The following is a 27226-nucleotide window of genomic DNA, read 5'->3' on the forward strand; positions in this document are numbered from 1 at the left end:
GAGCCAAAATCAAGAGTTAGATGCTTATTAACCAACTGAACTACCCAGGTGCCCCAAGTTTTTAATTCATTTTGAGTTGGTTTCTGTGTATGGTCTAAGAAAAGAGTCCAATTTTATTCTTTCACAAGTGGATATCCAGTTCTCCCAACACCATTTGTTGAAGAGACGAGCCTTTCCCCATTGTGTATTCTTGGCACCCTTACCAGAAACCAGCTAACTGTGTATGTGTGGGCTTATTTCTGGGCTTTCTATTTTGTTCCACTGGTGTATATGTCTACCTTTATGCCAGTACCATAAATGTTTTAATTATTATAGCTTTATAACACATTAAAATCAGGAATCGTGATGCCTCCAGCTTTGTTTTTCTTGTTCAAGATTGTTTTGGCTATCCAGGATCCTCTGTGATCCTATATGAATTTTAGAATGTTTTTTTCTGTTTCTGTAAAAAATGTCATTGAGAGTTTGACAGGTTGCAGTGAATCTGTAGACCACATCAGGTCTTCCAATCCATGAACATAGGAAAAAATTACCTTAAACTAGCCTTATTAAATTAACACAATAAAGGCCATTTATGAGAAGCCCATAGCTAAGGTCATAATGAATGGGGAAAAACGGAAAGCCTTGCCTCTAAGATCAGGAACAAGACAAGTATGGCCACTCTCATCACGTCTATTTAGCCTAGCCAGAGAGATATTAGGCAAGAAAAAGAAATAAAAGACATCTAAATTGAAATGGAAGAAGTACAGGGCACTTGGCCGGCTCAGTTGATAGAGCATGCAACTCTTGATCTCAGCAATGAGTTCAAGCCCTACGTTGAGGGCAGAGTACTTTAAAAAAAAAGGTGGGGAGGGGGAGGGGGAGAAGGAGGAGGAGAAGAAGGAATCACTTTTTGATTGATACACGTAGAAAACTCGAAAAGATTCCACAAAAGAACTGCTAGAACTAATTGACAAATTCAGTAAAGTTACAGGGAACAAAATCAACATACAAAAATCAGTTGCATTTCTATACACTAACAAGTATCCAAAAAGAAAATTAGGAAAACAATCCCATTGACAGTAGCATCAAAGAGAATAAAATCCTTAGGAGCAAACTGAACTGAGGAAGTGAAATATTTGTACACTGAAAACTAACAAAAATTGATGAAAGATAAAAAAAGATTTATAAATAAATGGAAAGGCTTGGTTCTTGTACTCTGTACTTTCCAAAGTGTTCTCCCAGAGGGTGTCCCATCTGAGCCTGAGGCCAACTCTGCAGAAAGGGCAGGTAGGATGCTTGCCAACAGGAGGCAACCGAGGCGCCCAGAGGACTGGATCAGAAGCTGGTCACTCAGCTGCTTAGTGGCAGAGGATTAGATCTGGGTGTCCTAAATGGCCCTCGGCCTCTCCCTACAACTTTACTCGGAGGGCAGACCACCACCTCACGGGCGCAAACGGCACAAACTACAGTAGGTCCACAGGCTATGTAACCCTCCAAAAGAACCACCACTGCAGAAAACACTCTGGAGGAAAGATAATGCCCACATAAGGCTGGGAAAGATTTCCTACGCACCATGTCAAAGGTAATGTGTAACGTACGCATTATTCACCCCACAACTTGATACTCTTCAGTGGCCTCGGGCTCAAATCCACACCCCTCAGTATGGTGGTCAGAGTCTGTCACAGGCCAGCCCCTCTCTAGGCCCTTCACGCCACTGCCCACGTGCCACTCCACGCTCCGGCCGTGCCTGGCTGCCTGTGGTTCCCCATGTGGGCCATGCCCTGCGACACATGCCCTCCCCCTTTGCTTTATTAAAATGTGCTTCTCTGGGGTGCCTGGGTGGCTCAGTTGGTTGAGTGTCAGACTCTTTGATTTCGGCTCAGGTCATGATTCCAGGGTCGTGGGATCCAGCCCCGTGTCAGCTCCACGTTCAGAGCGTGGAGCTTGCTTGAGATTTTCTCTCTCCCTCTGCCCCTCCCCTGCTCTCTCTCTAAAATACAATAAGAAATAAAAGGCTCGAGGCGTGGCACAATGGGAGAAGGAAGATGACCATCTTTTACAAACAAACAAACAGTGTGGAGCTGACCTTCTGGGACATTCACCCCTCAGCCAGCAACAGAGGTAAGAACAGAGGTGTCTAGAACTCAAGGATGACTCAATAACTGGCTTTTCCTTGAAGAGCAACAGGCACATAAGTACAGCCAGTGATGGGAAGCCTGCCAATGGCTGGCATGGGGGAGACCAAAGAGCACCCACTTTGGGCACCCGGCAGAGGGTACAGCATGCGGACACCCTCGGTGACAGCCCAGCTTGTTCAGAGGGTGGCACTCAGGTCTGGCTGAAGGGTGGCGTGATGGTCAGTCTCGACCATCACTCTGGCTAGGCTACAGCTCCGTAATTCAATCAAACGCTGACCCAGGGACTGCTGTGAACATATTTTATAGATGTGATTAAAGTTTACACTCAGTTGATCTTAGGTAAGGGAGATGATCCTACCTAATCTAGATTTCAATCAGCTGAAAGGCCTTACGAGTAGAACTGAGGCTTCTCAAAAGAAGAAATTCTACCTATACACAGCAGCTTTGGCTGTGCCTCAGAGTCCCCACCTGCCCTGCATGATGGCGAGAACTGCAGATTCTGGACTTGCCGCCCTGGCCCCCACAATCATGCAAAAGTCAATTCCTGGTAATAAATCTCTGAATATATGTATCTCATACCGGTTCTGTATCTCTGATTGAACCTTGACTGGTAACAGGAAGGCAGGCACCTTTCAGAAGGTGGGGAGAAAAAGGAGGCTCAGGCTGGAATGGGATTAGAAGCACTGTGATGCATGTTAAGGGCTCTGGACTTTTTCTGAAAAGCAAAGGGGAGCAGCAGAGGTATCTGAGCAGAGGAAGAGCAGAATTAGATACGCATTTAAAAAAATTTTTTTAACGTTTATTTATTTTTGAGATAGAGACAGAGCATGAACGGGGGGAGGGTCAGAGAGAGAGGGAGACACAGAATCCGAAACAGGCTCCAGGCTCTGAGCTGTCAGCACAGAGCCCGACGTGGGGCTTGAACTCACGGACCGCGAGATCATGACCTGAGCCGAAGTCGGACGCTTAACCAACTGAGCCACCCAGGCGCCCCTTAGATACGCATTTTAGATGCCATTAGTCCATCTACCTGTGAGGTGGCGAATGGACTGAAGTGCACGGAGCCAGCCAAGAGGAGGCACCACAAAAAAGGGAAGAAGCTGAAGTCAAAACTCAGGTAGGGGGGCGCCTGGGTGGCTCGGTCGGTTAAGCATCTGACTTCAGCTCAGGTCACGATCTCGCGGTCCGTGAGTTCGAGCCCCGCGTCAGGCTCTGGGCTGATGGCTCAGAGCCTGGAGCCTGCTTCCGATTCTGTGTCTCCCTCTCTCTCTGCCCCTCCCCCGTTCATGCTCTGTCTCTCTCTGTCCCAAAAATAAATAAACGTTAAAAAAATTAAAAAAAAAAAAAAAAAAAAAAACTCAGGTAGGAAATGGTAAGATCTTGGGTGGACAAAGGCCTAGCAGGGGAAATGGAGAGAAAGAACTGAGTTTAAGAGACACTGAGGAGTTAAGCCTCCTGGAGCTTGGTGACCTACTGGCCTGGGGTATGAGGAAGAAGGCAGAGGAGTCCAAGCTGATTTTCAGATTAATGGTTCTTTTCATCCCATTGGGCCTCAATGCTACATGGCAGCAACTCGAGGTGTCTTTTCTTATCCACCAGTTGCTAAATCAAAACATGGAGCCAGAAACACTCATTAACTGCTCAGATGCTACATACAGATCATCCAGCTTAGTAACAATATGCCTACAAGACACCCTGTTGTGAGCCCTTTGGCTCTTTCGGACTGAACTGTTCAGCTGTCTCAGCACAGAATAAGGAGAAAGGTAACATCTGGCAGAACAAAGCCAGAAAAACATGTGTGGAAGGATCCTGGGTAAAAAGGAGAGAGGTAAGAGCAGGGGCATGGTCAGAGCAGCTGTTTCTGCCATTTCCTGGGCCTTGGAGTGGACCAAAGCCATGGTGGCAATCTGATAGCCTCACAGGGAGAGTGAGGGCCAGGGCACTGGCTTGTGAAAAATGCCAGAACCTTCACAGGAACCATGGGAAGACTGGTAGTGAATAAAGAGGGAGGCAAGAAACGCACACAACACCACCCACATGACAGTCCTAATTTCCATTTCCTGTCTGCAAAATGGACAGAATTATTCCAGCTTACCACCTAACAGAAGAAAAGGAATAATCAAGCTACAAAAGACTGGGGAGATATGAAGATGTGTTTGGGAGAAAGAAGACATGGGACAGAGATATTTGTTCCTGGTGACTGTCTAAATGATCTTGACATGACCGTTATTTTCTCAACAGGCTAGACAGTTCCCGTCACCAGAATGACATTTTTTAAAAGTTTATTTATTTTGAGAGAAAAAGAGAGCACGAGTGAGGGGAACAACAGAGAGGAGAGAGAGAATCCCAAGTAGGCTCCATGCTGTCAGCATAGAGCCTAACATGGGGCTCGATCTCACAAACTGTGAAATCATGACCTGAGCTGAAATCCAAGACTCAGATGCTTAACCGAATGAGCCATCCAGGCACCTTAGAATGACATTTTAAAAGAGGAAAAGACAGACTAAGTATGCAAAGAATACTGGAGCACCTGCATGGCTCAGTCAGTTAAGCATCTGACTTTGGCTCAGGTCATGATCTCACGGTTCGTGAGTTTGAGCCCCGCACTGGGCTATCAGCACAGAGCCCACTTCAGATTCTCTGTTCCCCACCCCCTCTATCTCAAAATAAACAAACTTAAAAAAAAAAGAAACACAGTCTATTAATTAGAAAAAAATGTTTAAATATGTAAAGAATAAAGAGAAAGAAATTCAAATAAAGAAAACCAGCCAACCATGAGAAAAAGACAAGAAAGAATCAGAGAAAATCTTCAGAAACAATCACAAAACAAGTGATAAAATGGCAATAAATACATATCTATCATTAATTACTTTGAATGTAAAGAGACTAAATACTCCAATCAAAAGACACAGGGTGTGAAAAAGGACAGCCTAACTGCCTATTCACTAGACTCACTTCAGACCTAAGAACACCTGCAGATTGAAAGTGAGGGGATGGAGGAATGCCTGGTGGCTCAGTCTGTTAAGCGTCTGATTCTTGGTTTCATCTCAGGTCCTGATCTCACAGTTTGTAAGTATGAGCCGCACGTCAGGTTCTGCACCGATAGTGCAGAGCCTGCTTGGGATTCTCTCTCTCTCTCCCTCTCTCTCTGCCCATCCTGTGTCCGTTCTCTCTCTCTCAAAATAAATAAATAACTTTAAAAAGAAAAAAAAGTGAGAGGATGGAAAAACATTTATCATGCAAATGGAGATCAAAAGAAAGCCCAAGTAGCGATACATATGTTGGACAAACTAGACTTTAAAACAAAGACTGTAGGGGCACCTGGGTGGCTCAGTCAGTTAAATGTCTGACTTTGGCCCAAGTCATTATCTCGCAGTTTGTGGGTTCGAGCCCTGCATCAGGCTCTATGCTGACAGTGTGGAGCCTCCTTGGGATTCTCTCTCTCTCTCTCTCTCTCTCTCTGTCTGTCTCTCTCTCTCTGCACCCCCCCCCCCAACTTGTGCTGTCTCTGTTTCTCTCCAAATAAATAAAATTTTTTTTAATTTTTTTTTTAACGTTTTATTTATTTTTGAGACAGAGAGAGAGCATGAACGGGGGAGGGGCAGAGAGAGAGGGAGACACAGAATCGGAAGCAAGCTCCAGGCTCTGAGCCATCAGCCCAGAGCCCGACGCGGGGCTCAAACTCACGGACCGCGAGATCGTGACCTGAGCTGAAGTTGGACGCTTAACCGACTGAGCCACCCAGACGCCCCATCAAAATAAATAAACTTTAAAAAAAATTTATAACAAGTGACAAAGAAGGGCACTATATCATAATAAAGGGGACAACCCAACAAAAAGATCTGACAATTGTAAGTATTTACGCACCCAACTTGAGAGCACCCAAATACATAAAACAGCTAATAACAAACAAAGGAACTCATGGATTATAATACAATAATGGTAGGGAACTATATTTTTTAAATTTTTATTTATTTTTAAGTAGGTGCCACACATGGAACCCAACGTGGGGCTTGAACTCACAACCCTAAGATCAAGACCTGAGCTGAAATCAAGAAACAGACGCTTAGCTGAATGAGTCACCCAGGCACCCCAATAGTAGAAAAACTAACACCCCATTTACATCAACACACAGATCATCTAAACAGAAAATATACAAAGAAACAATGGCTTTGAGTGACACACTGGACCAGATGCATTTAACAGATACATTGAGAATATTCCATCCTAGGGGGGGCCTGGGTAGATCAGTTGGTTGAGCATCTAACTCTTGATTTTGGCTCAGGTCATGATCCCAGGGTCGTGGTATTGAGCCCCACATCAGGCTCCGTGCTGAGCATATGGAGCCTGCTTGAGATTCTCTCTCTTACTGCCCCTCCCCTGCTCTCTCACTCTAAAATAAAATTTAAATTTAAAAATTTTAAAAAGAGGAGGCGCCTAGGTAGCTCAGTCGGTTAAGCATCCGACTTCAGCCTAGGTCATGATCCTGTGCTTTGTGGGTTTGAGCCCCACGTCAGGCTCTGTGCGGACAGCTCGGAGCCTGGAGCCTGCTTCGGATTCTATGACTCCCTCTCTCTGCCCCTCCCCTGCTCACACTCTGTCTCTGTCTCTCTCTCTCTCAAAAATAAACAAACATTAAAAAATCTTTTTAAAAAAATAAATAAAAACTTAAGGGGGGACTCCTGGGTGGCTCATTCAGTTAAGCATCTGACTCTTGATTTTAGCTCATGTCATGACTCACAGTCGTGAGATGGAGCCCTGCCTTGGGCCCCTCATTGGGCTCAGAGCTGGGCATGGAGCCTGCTTAAGATTCTCTCTCTCCTCTCCTTCTGCCCCTTCCCTGATCACACTCCTGCTCTCTCTCTCTCAAAAAAAAAGGTAAAACAACTCCACTTATGGTAGCATCCAAAAGCATACAGTTCTTAGGAACATAAATTTAACAAATGATATTCATGCCCTCTACCCTAAAAAGTACAAGCCCTTAGTAAGAAAAATTAAGAACACTCAAACATAGATATACCAAGTTCATGGATTGCTAAAATGTCAATTCTCCCCCAAATTAGGATGACCAATCATCCCAGTTTGCCTGGGACCAAAAGGGTTCCCAAGATGCATGATTATCAATTCTAAAGTCAGGGCAGTCTCAGGCAAACCAGGATGTATAAGGGACATGGGGAGAGGTGGAAAGATCCTTCTATCACCTCCCTTTCACCAGTCTGACCTGCCTGATCAGACTGCCCCCCAAATCACATGCCAGAGAACTCTTGCCCAACTAAATCACAGGCCAATCCTGCAGTGCCCACACATGTCACAGTGGGATGGAAAAGACTCTGTGTGAATCAGCCAACCTCTCTATGTTTATTTATTTTGAGAGACAGAGAGAGTTGAGAGAGAGTGTGCTCTTGAGGGGCAGAGAGAGAGGGAGAGAGAGAATCCCAAGCAGGCTCAGAGCTGACACAGCAGAGCCTGATGTGGGGCTCGATCTCACAAAGCATGAGATCATGACTCCAGCCAAGATCAAGAGTCAGACCCTTAGCCAACTAAGCCGCCCAGGCACTCGAACCAGCCAACTTCTAGAACATAGCCTCCCATTCAGCTATCCCCCCTTGAAGTGAACATGAAGGAAATAGGCTGACTCTATTTTCACCTTGTACACGAGCAGCTCTTAATGAAGTATGCATTAAAACACAAGCACACTCAGAAGAGCACCTGACACATGAATGGATTAATGAAGCAAGTATTTAGAAAGAGCCACAGGCATTTTTATTCAAAGAAAACAGATGGAAGGCCATGCTAGGGGTGAAAGAGTAGGGACACCGCAGCTATAAATTTCAGGAGAAAGGAACAAACTGTTTGGCCAAGTGGCCTTCCCTCTCTTACCCTGGGAAGCCATCATTAACTTTTCACCACCCCAGGAGGTGTGGTCCCAGAGTAACCACTGATTCAGCCAAACAAATACAGGTGTCCCCCACCCCTAACCACCTGCAGTGGCTCAGCTTGCAGAGCAGATATTTCCCTCCAGTTTCCAGAGCTCACCCCTTTCATTTGTTAATGTCACTTGCTTATTAGAAACAAACAAACAAACAAACAAAAAGAGACAGGAAGACTGGAGCACAAAAGAAGAGTTAGCTCTTGGCCCATACGTTAAAGATGTCCCTCTTTTTAGGAGAATGCTCTCAGTCTGGGAACTATTTTTCTCACCAGAGGGAAGTTGAGGTGGAGAGTGAAGAGGGAAAGAAAAGACACAAAACAAGGAGAAAATATAAACTCCTCCTTAAATTCAGGTCTGCACCAGAAAGTGGAAACTCCAGTCACTTGTCCGCTCAACCAGGACATTCCTACCTCATATTTTATGAGGCCCCAGGAGTTCCAGGTCCAGAAGCCCAGGAGGAGAACCCAGCAGAGTACCATGGGTTTATAAAGCTGGTGGTGGCCACCTCTCCTTCCCTCCCTGTGCTTTGTCTGAGCTGGCCAACAGCATTCCCCATGCACAAATACTTTTATATGGGAGTAAATGAGCCTCACCAAAAAAAAAAAAAAAAAAAAAAATCTACAGCAAAGGAACCAAATTGATCTTTTTTGTCTTTTGCTAACATTTTGCTCTTCACCACAAAGTAACAGTACCCGCAAGAGTGCACCATTGTTCTTCCTTGCCTTCCTGGAAGCCCATATTTGCTTCTGAAAGTCAATGCTGCCAGATTCAGGAAAGCAAGTGAACAGAAACTTCTAATTTCTTTGTGGGGAAGCAGCTCCTCCTTCCTTCACCACATTCTGGGACTGAGATGGCCCAAGAGCTGTCTTGATGCAGTTCTCTGATGTGACCCCAGGACCCCAAGTTAAATCAGTAATTATCAATTCTATTCAAAATAACCCCCCTCCCCATGTGCATCCATTGGCCTGCATCAAATAAGATCTTTCTCCATTCTGCTATCCAAATTGTCCTAATAGGTGGTTTTGTGCAAATTCCGGCTAAAATGTCCAAATTCTTATCAGGACACTGTTAAAAACCTCAACACCGTTCCTTCTAAGAGACCCAAGTCAGGGGTGATGACCCAGCGTAAAGACCCCTGTTACTGTTCACTCCACAGGCTATAGTGTCCGTAGCATCCTGAGTTTTGCAACAAGGCAGCAGTATCTAGTGGGTGGAGAATCAGAGTACTTGGCGACATGTTTTCTTTGTCCACCGCACTGTTCAAATGGCAGAAAACAGGGCCAACCCAGGAACCAGCATTCTCCACTGCTTGATGGGCCCCAGGAGGTAGTACCATGGCTGCCTCTGGCTTAGCACAAGTGCTCTGTGTCACCCTCAGGTCCAGACCCCAACTCCATCCACTCCTTCTCTGCAATACTCTTTCTCACCCTTTGAAAGGGGGTGGGGGAACAGAGAATGCAACCACTAATTCAAACCAGAAAAACAGAGGACACAGAGCTGGAAAGAGTTTTTCATCCAGCCTGTCTGAAAGACCCCTTCCCTGTGAGAATTTTGGCCTGGCTACTTAGCTCTCTGCTATTAGAGTCAGAAACCGATTTTCTTCACTAATTCCCACAAGTCAAAGGTGATGAAATGTGTGTATGTGGCTTTGCAAATGAGCTCTCTTTTGCTTTTAACAGAAGAGTCAAAGTGGTCTGCCCCCCAACAAAAGTGGGGCAGGGGTACCAGAAAGATGGGAACGCACGGAGATGAAAAGCCAAGGTTTATTTAGCCTCACTGGCCCCGATATTGAGACATCATCTCTGAGCAGATGATACACAACATCAAGTGCCTCTTGTACCTTCCCAACCCCCACCCCACCCCCCTTCTCCCAGAGGATGTAAAACAAATGTTTTATTTGCTCCACGGAAGGAGGAGGATTTATGGACTGAGTGGGGGGGGGGGGGGGGTGTCCTTGGTAGGAGTCAAAATTCAGGGCTGGACAACTGGTGACTTGTCAACAGCACACCATCAAATGGTCGTCACAACCCCACTCTTAAATGCAAACAAACGAGACTGTGGCGGGGCGCTGACAAGCCCTCCGGAGTTTAGTGGTGGGTGTCAAAGACCGCTCAACGGTGGAGTGCTTTCGTTTCTCAAATGAAGCTATTTTATACAAGCAGAAAGTTGCTGTCTGTCTTCTAACAAACGGGCTCTCTGAAAAGGCTGAAAAGGAGGAATTCTTTCTATTTAGGCTAATGGGATGGGCTGTGTTCAGAGCACCATTTGTCATCTCTTTTTCCCAAGCAGTTAATCACCCCAAACCTTCCACGAGGCCCTGAACCGCGAGACCACCACACCACCCAGTACAGAAGGGCATAGAAACCACAGACTTGTCCGCTCCAAGCCTGTAACTTTAATAAATATAAATAAATAAATAAATAAATAAATAAATAAATAGATTGATTGATTCACTGATTCATTCATGCATTTAAAAAAAGCAGCAACCAGTTCAGAATCAGTATCCTTCCTAAGCACATTCATTCATTCATTAAAAAAAAAAAAGCAGCAACCAGTTCAGAATCCGTATCCTTCCTAAGCATACTCATGGTGCAGGGGCAGAGGCCTCTGTCTCCTGACCCCAGTCTGGGTACCCCGTGGCTCCTCCAGAGCATCACTTTTCTAAGTAGAAAGTTCCTTCGGCCGGGAACCTGTTGGCTCCACTGGCTGAAAGACTTGGGATATGGAGGCATCCCGGAGTTGGCCCAGGGCAGCGGCCAGGCAGACCTGGGGGGAGCTGAGCTTCAGTGTCCTGGCAGGAAGAAATGTCTTGGGAGGACGGCCCTCCTCCAGCAGCCCACGGGCCGCCCATCCCCTCTTCCCCCGGCTCCCGCGGCCTCAGAGCAGAGCCCGGGCAGTACACGTCCCCGGTGGCCAGGGCTCCGTCCCCGCGGCCCGCGCGGCGCGCCCCTCCCGCCCGGGCCCCGCACTCACCCACCGCCCGGATGCGGAAGCCGCGCGGGGGGCGCAGCGCCCGGCGGCACCAGGCGTCGCGCAGCACCTGCAGGCTAGCGGGAGGCGCGTGCACCAGCAGCACCCCGCGCCGCAGCCAGCCCTGGAAGGCCAGCCGCGAGGCGGCGCGCGCCAGCCGCGAGTTCCAGAAGCAGCGCGCGTTGGCCCGGCGGAACGCGCGGAAGATCGCGCGCCCGCCAGGCTCCTCCGTGCCCGCCGCCGCCGCCGCCTCCGCCTCCAGCCTGCACAGCACCAGCGCCAGCGAGCCCGGCGCCAGCTGCACAGGCCGGGCCATGCCGCCACGGGTGGCCGGGGCCCGCAGCCTAGCGCATGGTCGGGAGCGAGCACCGGCGGCGGGAGGAATCGGCTTACTGCGCGCGGCGCCGGCTGCCGGGGGAACGGGCTCCTGGGGGCGGGGACGGCTGTGCTCGGCGGGTCGGGGGGTGGGGCGGGACGCGAGGCCTGGGAGCGGCCACGGTCCTCGACCGCCGGCGCCCAATGGGGGTTTCCAAGGGCTGAGTTACCAGGCCTTGCTCCACCCCAGGCAGGACTCCGCCGCCCTGCCCCCCATTGCCTCCCCCACCCCCGTGTCTCTCTGCACTTCCCAGCTCCCGGGGCAACCGAGAGCTCCCCTACCCCGGGGCGGGGGGGGTGGGGGGACGCGCTGGGGCTTTTCCAAGTCCTACGGGGGCCCCCGCAGCCCCCGAGAGCCTCTTTCAACCGCGGCGCGAGTAGCACGGCCAGTTGGTCCCCAGAGCTGAGCCGACCGGAGTGGCCGCCATCTCCCTGGCTTTGGGATCCTTCCTAGTGAGAGAGGCGACCAGGGACAACCCGCGGGTGTCAAGGACCTCGCTCGGGCCCGGGAGTCTGTAGACCCAGGTTTGAGTCTCGGTCTGCTGTTTTGCTCGCTACTTCCCTTGTCTCCGAGCCTCCGTTTACTGTCCTGTAAAATGAAGAGTTGGAACTGAAATCTAAGAATTCTAAAATTCTTTCTACACATGAATTTCTGAGGTCTGGGATCTAGCTCCCCCCCCCCCCCCAACCCCCGAATATCCTATACACTTAGGTGGTGAGGGAAGTAAAGTGTTCCAGAGGTGCCACCCCGATTGGCGAGGCTCAGTGGTGAAGTCCGTGGAATTCAGCCTTGGCTTGGCTCCGGGCATTCCCAAAAGACTGAGAAACCGTCTTGTCCCAGGAGCTCCCAGGACTGAAGGGAGAGGGGCTTGTGATCTATCAGGCTCTAGCCAGAGCTTCTGAGTGAGGTGGTCCAGCTCATATGCTGAGGACAGAGGCTGGAACCTCATATGCTGGGGACAGAGGCTGGGTGAGAGCTCCTGGAGGAAAGACAGGTTAATGAGAGGTAGGGCGTTTGTTATTACTACTAGAAATTGGCCCTATAAGAGGGAGGAGGGATGCTTGGCCAGACCCAGGGGTCATTCCAGACTTTCCGCTCCCTCAGCTCATCAATCATCAACAACAACCATAATAATCGGAGATCATCTATACCCTGCTTCTTGTAAATCATTCTTGTAATGATAGATGATGTTATTAAATGATGATAGCTAACATTTATTGAACACTATACACTGGGGGCATTAATTTCACAACTCTGTGTTAACTACTGTTAGTATTTCTATATATTTTTAAGTTTACTTATTTATTTTGAGAGAGACAGAGATGGCGGGGGTGTGCAGAGAAAGGGAGAGAGAGAGAATCCCAAGCAGGCTTCACACTGTCAGTGCAGAGCCAGATGCAGGCTCGATCTCACTAACCAGGAGATCATGACCTGAGCCAAAACCAGGAGTCTTATGTTCAACCGGCTGAGCCACCCAGGTGCCCCAGTATCTCTATATTTTTTATAGATGAGGAAACTGCAAGCCGTGTTTGATCAAGAAGTGCGACCTGATCACACAGGTGATAAGAGATGGAGTTGGGCAACCACTGGTCAGGGTTCCTTATGACAAATAAGTCAGACACAATTTTCTTTCTTTCTTTCTTTCTTTCTTTCTTTCTTTCTTTCTTTCTTTCTTTCTTTCTTTCTTGTTTATTTATTTTTGAGAGAGAGAGAGAGAGTGCAAGCAGGGAAGGGGCAGAGAGAGAGGGAGACACAGAATCCACAGCAGGCTCCAGGCTCTGAGCTGTCAGCACAGAGCCCGATGCGGGGCTCAAACCTACGAACCTCAAGATCATGACCTGAGCCGAAGTCAGAGACTTAATCGACTGAGCCAGCCAGGTGCCCCGAGTCAGACACAATTCTCAATTCAAATAAACATGCAAACCTGAGACAACCATCTCACATCTGAATTCTGACTCTGATGGCGATGGATGGGTAAATACAGCAGGGAGTCTAAATGAACTACACTCCTATGCCTGTATAAGCTCCACAGTGAGGGCTGTTTCTTCCGGTGAGTTCTCTTTATGGTAACCCTAACCTTGCAGGATCAAGGATACCTTTGCTGTGTTTCCCATCCTGGAGAACTATAACTTTTGTCTCTGTTATCTCTAGCATCTGGCACAGTGTCTTTTCCATTATAATAAGGGTAATGATAATTCTCGTTTATTCTCAGCTCACTCTATGCCTAGAACTGTACTAAGGGTTTTACATGTGCAATCTAATTTTATCCTCAAATTTTACCCTCTGAAAAGGGTAATATTAAGCCACACCTTCCACAAGAAGAACAAAAGCTAGGAAAAAAGAAAAAAGGAAGGAAGGAAGAGAAAGAAAGAAAAAGAAAGAAAGAAGAGAAAAAGAAAGGAAAAGAAAGCTTAGATAGCTTAGGCCACTTGCCTATGAGGACGAGGCTAATGGACGGTGAAGCAGAGATGCCAACATTGTCCACACACCAGGCTAGATGAGGAAGCCCAGACACGATGCCCTGACTCACTGGACCTGTCGCCTGGTCTGAAGAATTGTCCTGAGCTTGCTTCTGTCTCCCAAGCACTTGAACTGGAAATATACAATCAGGCCCTTGTTAGCTACAGGGATGCTGTGAAGTAGACCCAGCTATGAGGTTTCACGGCCTGAAATTATGAGGTAGAACTGTCTTAAACTGTGGAAACATTCATTCAGCTGTGTGACATTTCCATTATCATTTTACTTAAGCTAGTCCAATTAACAAAACAAGGGGGAAGACTGTAGGAGGAAAATTGTATTTATTTTTATTTTAAGTTTATTTATTTATTAACTTTTATTTTGTTTTATTTATTTATTTATTTATTTATTTATTTAAAAAATTATATTTTGAGAGAGAAAGAGCACAGGGAAGGGGCAGAGGAAGAGAAAGAATCCCAAGCAGGCTCCACACCCAGCAGAGAACCCCATTTGGGCTCGATCTCCAGACCATGATGACATGATGACCTGAGCCGAGGTCAAGAGTCAGACACCCAACCAGCTGAGCCACTCAGGCACCCCTAGTTTATTTATTTAAGTAATGTCTACACCCAGTGTGGGGCTCAAGCTCATGATCCTGAGATCAAGAGTTGCACGCTCTTCCAAATGAGCAACCAGGTGCCCCTGTAAGGAGAGAAATTTAAACTACAGCCAAATATGCATCCACTTGTTTTCCCAAAGGATCCGTTACCTCACAAATATCCCCAAATTCCTCCCAAATGGAACACGTCTTAAGAGTTCATGGAAAGGGGCGCCTGGGTGGCTCAGTCGGTTGAGCTTCCAACTTCGGCTCAGGTCATGATCTCACGGTCTGTGAGTTCGAGCCCCGCGTCGGGCTCTGTGCTGACAGCTCGGAGCCTGGAGCCTGTTTCAGATTCTGTGTCTCCCTCTCTCTCTGCCCCTCCCCAACTTGTGCTCTGTCTCCCTCTGTCTCAAAAATAAATAAAAAAATGTTAAAAAAAAAAAAAAAAAGAGTTCATGGAAAACAAGGTCTCCAACCTGAATGGCCAGTGTTACGTGGCAAAACTAGAGAGAATCTTCTCAGGGGCCCTCCATCTTTGCGATCTCTGGACACTAGACACAGAAACGTTTTTAGAAGACAGATTTGGTATCATTCTCCACTTAAAGAGGGACACAGTAGTCAAACTAAAAGGTACACTAAAAAGTCTCATGATAAAAGGATTTTTAAATATTTTTTTTCAGTGAAATCTATGCCTGAGAAAGAACAAAGTCATTCTAACACTATATATACATCTAAAGAACATGCTATGTAGTTAAAAAGATTGAGACAAAACTTTATGTACTGATCGATATAAGACAGTATCCCAGAAAGCTATATCTGTATCTATATCAATATAGATGTTTTATGTATGTAGGTATGTATGTATTTAGAGAGAGAGAGCCTGCACTCGCATGAGTAGGGGACAGGCAGAAAGAGAGGGAGAGAATCTCAAGTAGGCTCCACACTCAGCATGGAGCCAGACAAGGGACCTGATCCCATGACACTGAGATCATGACCTGAACCAAAATCAAGAGTTGAAGGCTTGGGGTGCCTGGGTGGCTCAGTTGGTTGAGCGTCTGACCTCAGCTCAGGTCATGATCTCACAGTCCGTGAGTTTGACGGTCAAACTCGTCGGGCTCTGTGCTGACAGCCTGTTTCAGATTCTGTGTCTCCCTCTCTCTCTGACCCTCTCCCGTTCATGCTCTGTCTCTGTCTCAAAAATCAATAAACATTAAAAAAAAATTTTTTTTTTAAAAAGTTGGAGCCTTAACCGACTGAGCCACCCAGGCGCCACCTCCCCCACCCCCCGATATAATTTTTTAAGTAATCTCCACACCCAACGTGGGACTCAAACTCATGACCCTGAGATCAAGGGTCACATGCTCTTCTGACTGAGCCAGCCAGGCACCCCCCAACATATTTTGAAGTAAAAAAGAAAGATAGACCCACTACTTGCATTTAAAACATGGGGGTGGGGGGGAAATGGGCATATATATTCATGTGTGGCTGGAAAATCTCTGGAAGGGTACTGGTCATCACAGAGGTCATCTGTAGAGAGAGGAATGGGGAACAAGATCAAAGGAAGGCTTATTTTTCACTGTGTATTACCGTGTGCAAATACTTGTTCGAAAAATACTTTCAAGGGGCGCCTGAGTGGCTCAGTCAGTTAAGCATCTGACTTCAGCTCGGGTCATGATCTCCCGGTTCATGAGTTCAAGCCCTGCGTTGGGCTCTTTGCTGTCAGCACAGAGCCTGCTTAAGATCCTCTGTCTCGGGGCGCCTGGGTGGCTCAGTCGGTTAAGCATCCAACTTCAGCTCAGGTCACGATCACGCAGTCTGTGAGTTCGAGCCCCGCGTCGGGCTCTGGGCTGATGGCTCAGAGCCTGGAGCCTGCTTCCGATTCTGTGTCTCCCTCTCTCTCTGCCCCTCCCCCGTTCATGCTCTGTCTCTCTGTCTCAAAAATAAATAAACGTTAAAAAAAAAAAAAAAAAAAAAAAAAGAAAGCTGATATTCAAAAAAAAATAATAAAAATAAATTAAAAAATTAAAAAAAAGATCCTCTGTCTCTCTCTGCCTTCCCCCCACCCTCATGTATGCTGTCTCTCTCTCTCTCTCTCTCAAAAGTAAACTTAAAAAAAAAAGATTTCATTTGGTTTAGAAAACAACCTGAAGGAGGAACAAAAGCATGCCTGCTACATTTGTAATTGCTATGGAAGATAAACCTGATCATTTGATGCTCATATCTTCCTGGGGTCTGTCCTGAGTAGAGCATTCAATGCTTCTCTTACTCTAACCCCAGCCTGTCTTTCTAGCTTCATCTCCATTTCTATCTTTGCTCTACTCCTGCAATCCACACAAGGACGGGGTACTCCAGGTACACAAAATTGCACATCTTCCCATGTTTTTGCTCACATTATCCCATCTGCCTGGAAGGCTTTCCCCCTTTCCACCAGGTGATATCCTCCAAAGCTCAGCTCGTGAAGCCTGAGACAAATCCAGCAAGGTATCATCTGTTCTTGGAGCACATTGTTAACCCTTTAAAACCCCTGCGTGTTAAGGGCTGTAATACTTAATTATCTGTCAATTATCGGGCAACCTGAGATCCCTGGAGGGCCAGCCTCCTGACTGACTCATCTCTGTCACCCAGCACACAGTCCAGTACCTGAGCCGTAGATTCATTCTGCTTGCATCAAGTCCAGTTTAACTAGTACTCCATCTACGTTTTTTTTTTTTTTTTTTTTTTTTTTTTTATTTATTTTTGGGACAGAGAGAGACAGAGCATGAACGGGGGAGGGGCAGAGAGAGAGGGAGACACAGAATCGGAAACAGGCTCCAGGCTCTGAGCCGTCAGCCCAGAGCCCGACGCGGGGCTCGAACTCACGGACCGCGAGATCGTGACCTGGCTGAAGTCGGACGCTTAACCGACTGCGCCATCCAGGCGCCCCTAACTAGTACTCCATCTAGAATAACTCCACTTCTGCTGCTTCCCACTAGCCTGGGGTCATCACACACCAAAGCATTTCTGGGCTGTGGGTGATTCACAGGAAGACCTGGTTATCCAACAGCCAATGCCAGGGCAAAGCCTCAAGGAATAGACACACCCAGGCCATACCCACACATTTGGAGTGCAGTGGTTTCTCTGGAGTCTGTTTACAGCACACATGTTACGCTGAGGATGATGTTTTGATGAACTGCTTCAAAATATTTTTCCAGACCAAAATTCATCGGGCTGAAGGTCCTCCCCCCTTAACTCAGAAAATCAAGCTTTAGGGCACCTGGCTGGCTCAGTTGGTTGAGCAGCTAACTTTGGCTCAGGTCATGTTCTCGCAGTTCATGAGTTCAAGCCCAGTATCCAGCTCTGTGCTGACAGCTCAGAGCCTGGAGCCTGCTTCGAATTCTGTGTCTCCTTCTCTCTCTGCCCTTCCCTGGCTCGCACTCTGTCTCTCTCTCTCAAAAATAAATAAAACTTTTTTAAAAATTTTAAAAAGACAATCATGCCTTGACATCTAAGGCTGATTTAGAAATCATTTTCTGTCTGGCTTCTCTTTATTTATGACCATTTCTGCTTCCACAGCATGTTTTTTCCCCTGTTCCAGAAAAAAGGAAAGAAGAAAGAAAGAAAGAAAGAAAGAAAAGAAAGAACGAACAAATCCTGGAGACTTTTGTTTGTATTTCTCAAGGAGCAATGTAAGGCTTTGCTAAGCAACTGTGTTGATGCAAAGAGCAGAGAAGAGGAGGTGGGGGCAGGGGAAAGGCATTTAATACCATTTCTTTACACACACACACACACACACACACACACCCCACAAATTACCTCCATTATTCTAGCTCCATTATTCTAGCCACTGAACTCAGACAATACAAGACTCCGGACCATGGTAGCCTTTCCTTTAAAAAGAGAGTAAAAATACTTAGCCAACCGAAGAACGTCTTAGGGTCCCTTCCAGCTTCCTGGTGCTACAACTCCACTTTCACACCCAAAGATAGAAACCCAAATGTAGTTTAAATAGTCATTGAGTCCAATGAGACACTAAGGGACGCAAATTCAGAGGCTGAGAGCTGGATATCCCAAAGCTGATTCTGATTTGCCTTTGAACAGTCCACTTTATCTCTCCAATGGCAAGAGGCCAACAGAGAAATAAATATTGGAGAAAAAAGGATCCTTAGTTTGGAACACTTAAAGGCTAAGAATATTGGAAGCCCCATGATTCTGACGTGAGAAGTGTTCAAGAAAAAATTATTCCAACACTTGCTAAAATGGTAAGGAAGACTTTATTCAAAACTTTGCAAAGTCTAGACAGCAGAGAGTTGTAAAGCAAAGATAGCAGAGAAGCTTGGGATTTCAGCCAAGAAGCAGAGTGAGGGAGTTAGTGGATAGAAAATTACTAACAAGACTTCCGGGGTAGGGGGTTTCTTGCTAAACTGACCTAGTAGGACTCCTGGCTAAGGGCAGGTCAAGGATTTACACATCAAAGGTGGGGAGTGAAGAACTTGATCAGATATCAAGGGTCAGGGATTCATACTAAACTGACCTTGGCAGGATTCTTGCTAAGGCTGGACTGGGCAGGCAGAAGACACTTTGGGGCCCAAAGGTGAGGCTTATCCAGAAAGAAGGCTTGGAGGAGAGGCACCTGGCTGGCTGACTCAGTGGAGCACCTGACTCTTTATCTCAGGATCCTGAGTTCAAGCCCCACTTTGGCTGTGGAGCCTACTTAAAAAAAAAAAAAAAAAAAAAGGAAAAAGAAAAAAAAAAAAAAAAAAAAAAAGAAAGAAGGCTTAGAGGAGCCTGACCCAAAGTTTGGTCAGGGAGAGTCTTTGTCAGGAACCAATACTAACTTCCTGCACTCTGCCCTTCCCCACTGGTTAAAGGAACTAACACTCAGAAAACATTTAAAACACCCTCATAATATTTTTTTTAATGTTTATTCATTTTTGAGAGAGAGAGCAAGCAGGGAAGGGGCAGAGAGGGGGACAGAGGATCCAAAGCAGGCTCTGAGCTGTCAGCACAGAGCCCTATGAGTGGCTTGAACTCATGAACCACAAGATCATGACCTGAGCTGAAGTTGGAAGCTGAACCGACTGAGCCACCCAGGCGCCCCAATCCTTTTTTTTTTTTTTTTAAATAATCTCTACCCCCAATGTAGGGCTCAGGGCTCAAACTCACAGCCCTGAGATCAAGAGTCACATGTTCTACCCACTGAGCCATTCAGGTGCCCCTATAACCCTATTTTTGTTTGGGGAGGGGGAACTGGAATTTTATCAAAAAATTATTACAAAAAATTATTTCTAGAAGGTGGAATTGCAAGCAATTTTTATTTCTTTCTTTGAGTTTTTCTATACTTACCAAAAAAAAAATTTTTTTAAGGCCCCAATAATGTTTGCTTTAAAAGAAGTGAAGGCAGCTGGCTCTCCTGCACTGGGGCCATCGGTGCCACTAAGCCTTCTAAACAAAATGAAGAGACTCTGTCATTCCACTTACCCATTGAACTTGGGGTCAGAGAGCAGGTCTCAGAGCTGGAAAAAATTACTTCCAGAAGGAAAGCTGCAATGCCAGCCTGTTTAAAAAACATGCAATGAAGTGCCCTGGAACCAGAGCAAGTCAGCAAAATTCTTATTATTTGAAACATGGAAAATCAAATTAACTCTTTCCCTACACCTTAAAAAAAAAAAAAAAAAAAAAAAGGAATAAAGTATGCAGGCCTAAGGCAAGATGCCAAACTTAGTTTCAGGATTTTAAAGGAGAAACCACTTCTCTTTAGTTTTATTACAGCACAGGGTATAAAGCTGGGCCTCATATCCATTATTTCCATGCAAATCCCTTCAAAAATGAGTTGGCCGCACTCCAGATGCCCAGATCTCAAAGGAACTCTGTTTCCAGTGAGGCCCCTACCCTGTAGCTAGGAGTCTCTTTTCTCTACTTTCTTTTTTTTTTTTCTTTTTTAATTTTTTTAATGTTTCTTTTTGAGAGAGAGAGAGAAAGTTCAAGTGGGGGAGAAGCAGGGAGAGAGGGGGACCGAAGATCCCAAGCAGGCTCCACACCGACAGTGGTGAGCCTGATGTGGGGCTCTAACCCACGAAACATGAGGTCATGACCTAAGCTGAAGTCAGAGCTTTAACCGACTGAGCCACCCAGGTGCCCCTCTTCTTTGCTTTCGTATGGAGGGAAGGGAGAAAAGATGCTGTCTTTTCTGTCACACACTGAAATTGTCTTGGATTGGGGAACAAACTGTTGCTTTGTCCTTCTCACAAGCTACCTGTTACCAGTTGTTTAAGCTTCATAACAGGAATGCAGGTTTACCTCGTGTTCATCTGTACCTTCTAGAACCCCCCCCCCCCCCAACCCCAGCATGGCTCAAAAGCCAGACAATGGTTCTCTGAACAAGATGGTTAAAGAACAACAGTGTGATATGGAAGGACTGGATGTTCAAGTCGGTGCTAACCAACCCTGGTTTGGGACTGCATGGATGCAGTTCATTCAGCGTTCACTAGAGCATCCAAATAGAACAGGAGGCTTTGTAGAAATACTTATAATACAACAAGAAAAAGTACTTGGGGCGCCTGGGCGGCTCAGTTGGTTAAGCATCGTGAGTTTGAGCCCTACATTGGGTTCTCTGCTGTCAGTGTGGATTCTGCTTCCAATCCTCTGTCTCCCTCTCTCTTTCCCTCTCCCACCTCTCTCCTGCTCTCAAAAATAAGGAAAAAAAGAAAGAAAAAAAAATACTTATTGAGCCTGCTAAATCCCAGGTGCTGCTTTGGTTAATAAAGAGGAAGACACAGGGGTGCCCTGGGGGCTCAGTCGGTTGAGTGTTGAGCTTCCGACTCCTGATTTCGGCTCCAGTCATGATCTCATGGTTTGTAGGGTCAGGCTCTGAGCAGACAGTGCGGAGCCTGTGTGGGATTCTCTCTCTCTCTCTCTCTGCCCTTCCCCTACTCTCTCTCTCTCTCTCTCAAAATAAATAAGATGTTTAAAATAAAGAGGAAGACACAAAGATGGAGGAAACATTTCCATTCACTCAGATAGCTTGCAATCTAGTGTTTTTCAAAACATCAGAGCCTTGGGGCTCCTGGGTGGCTCCTGGTTGAGCGTCTGACTTGGGCTCAGGTCATGATCTCACGGTTTGTGAGTTCGAACCCCACATCTGGCTCTGTGCTGACAGCTCAGAGCCTGGAGCCTGCTTCAGATTCTGTGTCTCCCTCTCTCTCTGCCCCTCCCCTGCTCATGCTCTGTCTCTCTCCCTCTCAAAAATAAGTAAGAAAATAAAAAAAAAAAAAAATCAGAGCCTTCATAACAAATTTATGGTGAGAAAAACAAAGCAGGGGAAGAGCATACAGTAAAAAGAATGAGCTATCAACTAATGCAATGGCTAGTGTAGACCTTACTTGGATCCTAATTTGAACAAACCAAATGTGAAACAATTATGAGAAATTTGAACACTGACGGGGTATTTGATACAAAAAAACAAAAGGAAAAACAAAGGGATACATGAATGTGATTTATGAAGAAATGAATATGTTCTGAAAATACTTCCACCTTAAAAAAAATCAGCGCGTTGGGTAAGCTGTTTGGTGATTTTCTTTTCTGATCTTCAGTAAAAATGATTACTAACCCTCAGTCATCACCTCCTACAATAAGGTATATCCGGTAGCAGAGAGCTTATAAAATATACTTGCCAGTAAGTTGCAAAGACACTAACAATTTTTTAAGTTTATTTATTTATTTTGAGAAAGAGAGGATATGTGCACAAGGGGGGGGGGGGAGCAGAAAGGGGGGGGGTAGAAAGAGAGAGAGGGAGAAACAGCAAAAAGAGAGAATCCCAAGCAGGCTCCACACTCTCAGCACAGAGCCCAATGTGGGACTCGAACCCACAAACTGTGAGATCATGACCTGAGCCGAAATCAAGAGTTGGATGCTTAACTGATCCACCCAGGCACCCCCCCAAAACATTAACATTTTAAAATAACATCTTTGAAGGAGAAACATTTCTGTTTTCCAATAAACTCTGGGATCGTACTTTCCCCACCCACCAGAAAGAAAGAAAAGGAAAGAGAAAGAAAGAAAGAAAAAGAAAGAAAGAAAAAGAAAAAGAAAGAAACCAGGAAAGAAAAAGAATAGCATTGGCAAAACAAAAAGAAAGGGTGTGAGCCTTCAAATAGAGATAGGAGGCTACAAATTTTGGTCTTGCTCTCAGGATGGTGACATTACTCCTCTTACAAGGACAAAGAATCACATTGAGAATATTAAGATTTATGTGGTTCCTTTAACTTAACTAATTTCCATTCCACATACATAACATTGCTTGTGTTGACTTACACTCCTAGAATAGAATCAGGAAATCTACTATAGCTAAAAGGAACCTTGTTTCATTTGTTTCTGTTCCTCCCCATTCTGTCAAACCACACTGGATAAAGAGACCGTGGCCCACGGAAGTTAAGCCAGTGCTCAGGGTTCCACAGCTCAGTCACTAACTAGCTGGCGTGGGAGCGAGGGAAAGTTCCAAGTCTTGGTCAGAAGCAGAAGTCAGCAGTGCTTGCTCCTGTAGCACATATACTGAAATTGGAATGATACAGACATTAGAATGGCCCCTGAGCAAGGATGACACGCAAATTTGTGAAATGTTCCACATTTTTTGGGTGATGTAAAAGGGGGTTCAGAGTACACATATCTTGATGAGCAGCAAGAAATGTATAGGATTACTGAATCATTATATTGATTCTAATATAATAAAACTAGTATAACACTGTATGTTAATTATACTTGAATTAAAAAAGAATTATGGGGGCATCTGGGTGGCTCAGTCAGTTGAGCGACTGACTCTTGATTTCAATTTCAGCTCAGGTCATGATTCCAGGGTCGTGGGACCAAGCCCCAGGTCAGGCTCCTTGCTGAAAATGGATTTCTTTCTCCCTTTGCCCTTCTCCTCCACTTGCTCTCTCTCTCTCTCTCAAATTAAAAAAAAGAATTATGGCCTAAAAATAATAAAATAAAATAAAATAAAATAAAATAAAATAAAATAAAATAAAATAAAATAAAATAAAAAAATAAAATAAAATAAAATAAAGCAGAGGTTGCAAATTATGGGTGCTAGGCCAAGTCTGGCCCACTGCCTGTTTTTGTATGGCCTGTAAGCTAAGGGTAATCTTTATATTTTTAAATGCTTGAAAGGAAAAAAAAAGGAAGACTATTTCTTGACATGTGAAAATTATATAAAACTCAATTTTTCACGTCCCTACTGTTGTGTTGGGAGATCGGCACATGCATTCACATATGTATGCTATGTGGCTGCGTTTGTCGTCGAGTTGAGTGGCTCCAACAAAATCCGTATGGTCTGCAAAACCTAACCTATCTCTGTCTCCTCTCTGGCCCTTTACAAAAAAAGTTTGCAGAATCCTGGTCGAGAGCCCTATCGGCGCCAAGACTGCTTTGCAGAACAGGGCCAGACGTATGGCAAGGATCATTCCTTAGTGTACACACGACAGGCCTTCAGACCTCCCGGATCTAGTCCGTTGCTTTACATGTTCGATGCCGCTGAAGAGGGGAGAACTGGTAGCTGCCCCCTCGGTGTCCTTCAGCCGACATGCGGAGCTGAGGTGGGGTAATTTAGTTTCTGTTCTCACTGCCTACTCAATCACCGGCTCTCAGTGAAGCCTGTCAACAGGGAGACCAATTAGTGCCAATTTCTGTGTAAAAGGCGTTTCCTTCAGGCAAGACTGAGATCACCACTTCATTTCACACAAACAATTCAGGGTCACAAGGTTAACCCGGGTTAGATTCAAACCAGGGCTTAAAAAGTGCAAGGCAGCCTGCTTACCAATCCTTAGAGCTCTCCAGACTCCTTAGGAAAAAAGTGCCAAAGAATTCACCTCATTTACCAGACGGGGACCTAACACTTCGGGGGTAAACAGCCAACAGGCCCTGCAAATTTAATACCCCTCTACAAGATTACCCCCAGATTTCCCACAGATGTTTACGGCAAACTTTATTCGGGCCCTGTGTAGCAATCAGTTTCCTTGGAATTCAAAACCACCAGAGAGCAGGCCCTCTACTTCAGAAAACTGAATTTTTTAGGAAATCAGAGACCTCCAAGGGCCAGTGAGTTCTCAAAGCACACTTCTTTCTTTCTTTTTTTTTAATGTTTATTATTTTTGAGAGAGAGAGCAGGGGAGGGGCAGAGGACCTGAAGCAGGCTCTGCACTGACAGCAGACAGAGCCTGATGTGGGTGGGGCTCGAACTCACGAACCTTGAGATCATGATCCAAACTGAAGTTAGACATTTAACTGACTGAGCCACCCAGGCGCCCCTCAAAGCACATTTCTTACGAGTGTAAATATCCTTTTGCATGAGGGGAGAAATGCATTTATAGGCAACCTTGTTTTATACTAGATTGTCTAAAAGTTTACTGTAAATAAACTTGCATGTGTATGTTAGAACATTTTAATAAGATGAGCAGAGCAAACCCTTCGGTAGATCATTTCATAAAGAATATCTCTTTCTGGGGCACCTGGGTGGCTCAGTCGGTTGAGCGCCCAACTTTGGCTCAGGTCATGGTCTCACAGCTCACGAGTTTGAGCTCTACATTGGACTCTATGCTGACAGCTTGGAGCCCGGAGCCTGCTTTGGATTCTGTGTCTCCCTCTCTCTCTCTCTCTCTCTCTGCCCCTCCCCCACTCATGCTCCATCTCTCTGTCTCTAAAAATAAGTAAACTTTTTAAAAAATTAAAGAAAAAAGGAATATCTCTTTCTGGGGGCCACCTGCGTGGCTCAGTCTGTTGAGTGTCCAACTTTGGCTCAGGTCATGATCTCACAGCTCAGGCATTCGAGCCCAACATTGAGCTGTCAGCACAGAGCCCACTTCGGATTTTCTGTCCCTCTCTCTCTGCCCCTTCCCCGCTTGCACTCTCTCTCTCAAAAGTAAATCTTTTTTTTTTTTTTTTAAAGAATATCTCTTTTCTTTTTTGAGAACTCGTAGTTATGTTATTCAAAAGAATCACATTGTTTTTATTTTTTAAAAATTTTTTAACGTTTATTTATTTTTGAGAGACAGAGCACCAGTGGGGAAAGGGCAGAGAGGGAGGGAGACACAGAATCTGAAGCAGGCTCCAAGCTTTGAGCTGTCAGTACAGAGCCTGAAGCAGGGCTCGAACCCACGAACTGTGACAACATGACATGAGCCAAAGTTAGATGCCTAACCGACTGAGCCCTCAGGTGCCTCAAATCTCATTATTTTTAAAAATTAAAATGCCATTGATGTAATATAACTTGCTTATTCTACCTACATCAAAATTATTCATTCTTACGTGGACAACTCCATGACATTCACGATATCAGGATTTTTTTAAATCATTTTTTAAAGTTTATTTATTTATTTTGAGAGAGACAGAGAGAGTATGAGCTGGGGAGGAGAAAGGGAGAGAGAGAGAGAGAGAGAGAGAGAGAGAGAGAGAGAGAGAATCCCAGGCAGGCTCTGCAGAGTCAGCACAGAGCCCGACAAGGGGCTCCAACTCACAAAACTGTCACGATTTGTTTTAACGTCAATGTAGCCTTTTTTCATTTGCCTAAAATTTCATTTATATTTTGAATATTAACAGTGTACATACACCCACAGTGTACCCGCTGCTCAGAAGAATTTGAAGCCCAATAATTGTTTTCTAATTCCTCACGGACATTCAAATTGCCAAATGATGGTAAGTAATTCACACTAGCAGACAACAGGAAAAGAATTCTTTTAAACTGATTACAATCGCTCAGAAAGGAGATTTGCTGGGGTTTTGTAATTTTTTAAATTTTGATTTAGTTTTATTTTTGGGGGGAGACAAAGCATGAGTGGGGAAGGGGCAGAGAGAGAGAGAGAGAGAGACAGAGCGAGAATCTTAAGCGGGCTCCAGGCCCAGAAGGGAGTCTGACGCAGGACTCATCTCACAGTCGTGAGATCATGACCTCGGCCAAAATCAAGAGTCACGAAGGCTCTGGGGGCACCTGGGTGGCTCAGTCAGTTAAGCATCCAACTTTGATTCAGGTCATGATCTCACAGTTTGTGGATTCAAGCCCCAGATTGGGCTCTCCGCTGTCAGCACAGAGCCCACTTTGGATCCTCTGTCTCCATCTCTCTCTCTGCCCCTCCCCGCTCCCTCTCTCTCTCTCAAAAATAAACATTAAAAAAAAGAGTTGAAGACTTAACCGATCGAGCCACCCGGGTGCCCCTAATTGATTTTTTAAAAAATCCTTATTTTTGAGAGAGAGCACGCACAAGTGGGGGAGGGGCGGAGAGAGGGGGACAGAGGACCCCAAGCAGGCTCTGTGCTACAGCAGAGAGCCCGATGTGGGGCTGGAACTCAAGAAACGCAAGATCACATCTGATACAGCCAAAAGGCCAAGAAGCGATGCGGAACCGTGAGATCATAACCTGCACTGAAGCCAGATGCTCAACCTATTGAGCCAAAGGCAGCCCTGATTTTTGTTTTTAAAGTTTATTTTTGAAAGAGAGAGAGAGAGAGACCATATTCATATATGAGTGGGGAAGGGGCAGAGAGAGAGAGAGAGAGAGAAGGAGAGAGAGAATCCCAAGCAGCGTCCATGTTGTCATGCTGTTGTGGAGAAGATACGGATTGTCCAAGGTCTAAGAGGTGAGTGTCAGCTCTCAGCAGTATTCTCCCTTCATAATACTTGGGGCTGTTCTCTCACTGGAGATTGGAGCTTTCCCTCCATTTTATATTTGTGTATTTTTAGTAGGTATGAAGAGAATCATGAGCAAATATGACTTTGTTTCACAATTTTTAATTCAACATACCATTCCCCA

The 27226-nt window shown here is 45.7% G+C and overlaps 1 protein-coding gene and 1 non-coding gene across 2 annotated transcripts in view; one reads left to right on the top strand and one right to left on the bottom strand.

Annotated features, from left to right (window-relative positions):
* Positions 1 to 11460, bottom strand: part of STOX1 (storkhead box 1) — a 52003-nt gene extending 40543 nt beyond the window's left edge. Inside the window, exon 1 of the mRNA XM_060642565.3 lies at positions 11023 to 11460. Within this exon, the coding sequence (XP_060498548.2) occupies positions 11023 to 11335 (313 nt within the window). The 5' untranslated portion in view covers positions 11336 to 11460. The remainder of the gene's footprint in view (positions 1 to 11022) is intronic.
* Positions 11461 to 22955: 11495 nt separating this feature from the next.
* LOC132685721 (U6 spliceosomal RNA) lies at positions 22956 to 23059 on the top strand. Its single transcript, XR_009613290.1, has one exon. It is a non-coding gene; the product is annotated as a U6 spliceosomal RNA (small nuclear RNA).
* The last annotated feature ends 4167 nt before the right edge of the window (positions 23060 to 27226 follow it).

This window comes from Panthera onca, chromosome D2 (genome assembly GCF_046562875.1).
Source record: "Panthera onca isolate mPanOnc1 chromosome D2, mPanOnc1 haplotype 2, whole genome shotgun sequence".
Classification (NCBI taxonomy): domain Eukaryota; kingdom Metazoa; phylum Chordata; class Mammalia; order Carnivora; family Felidae; genus Panthera; species Panthera onca.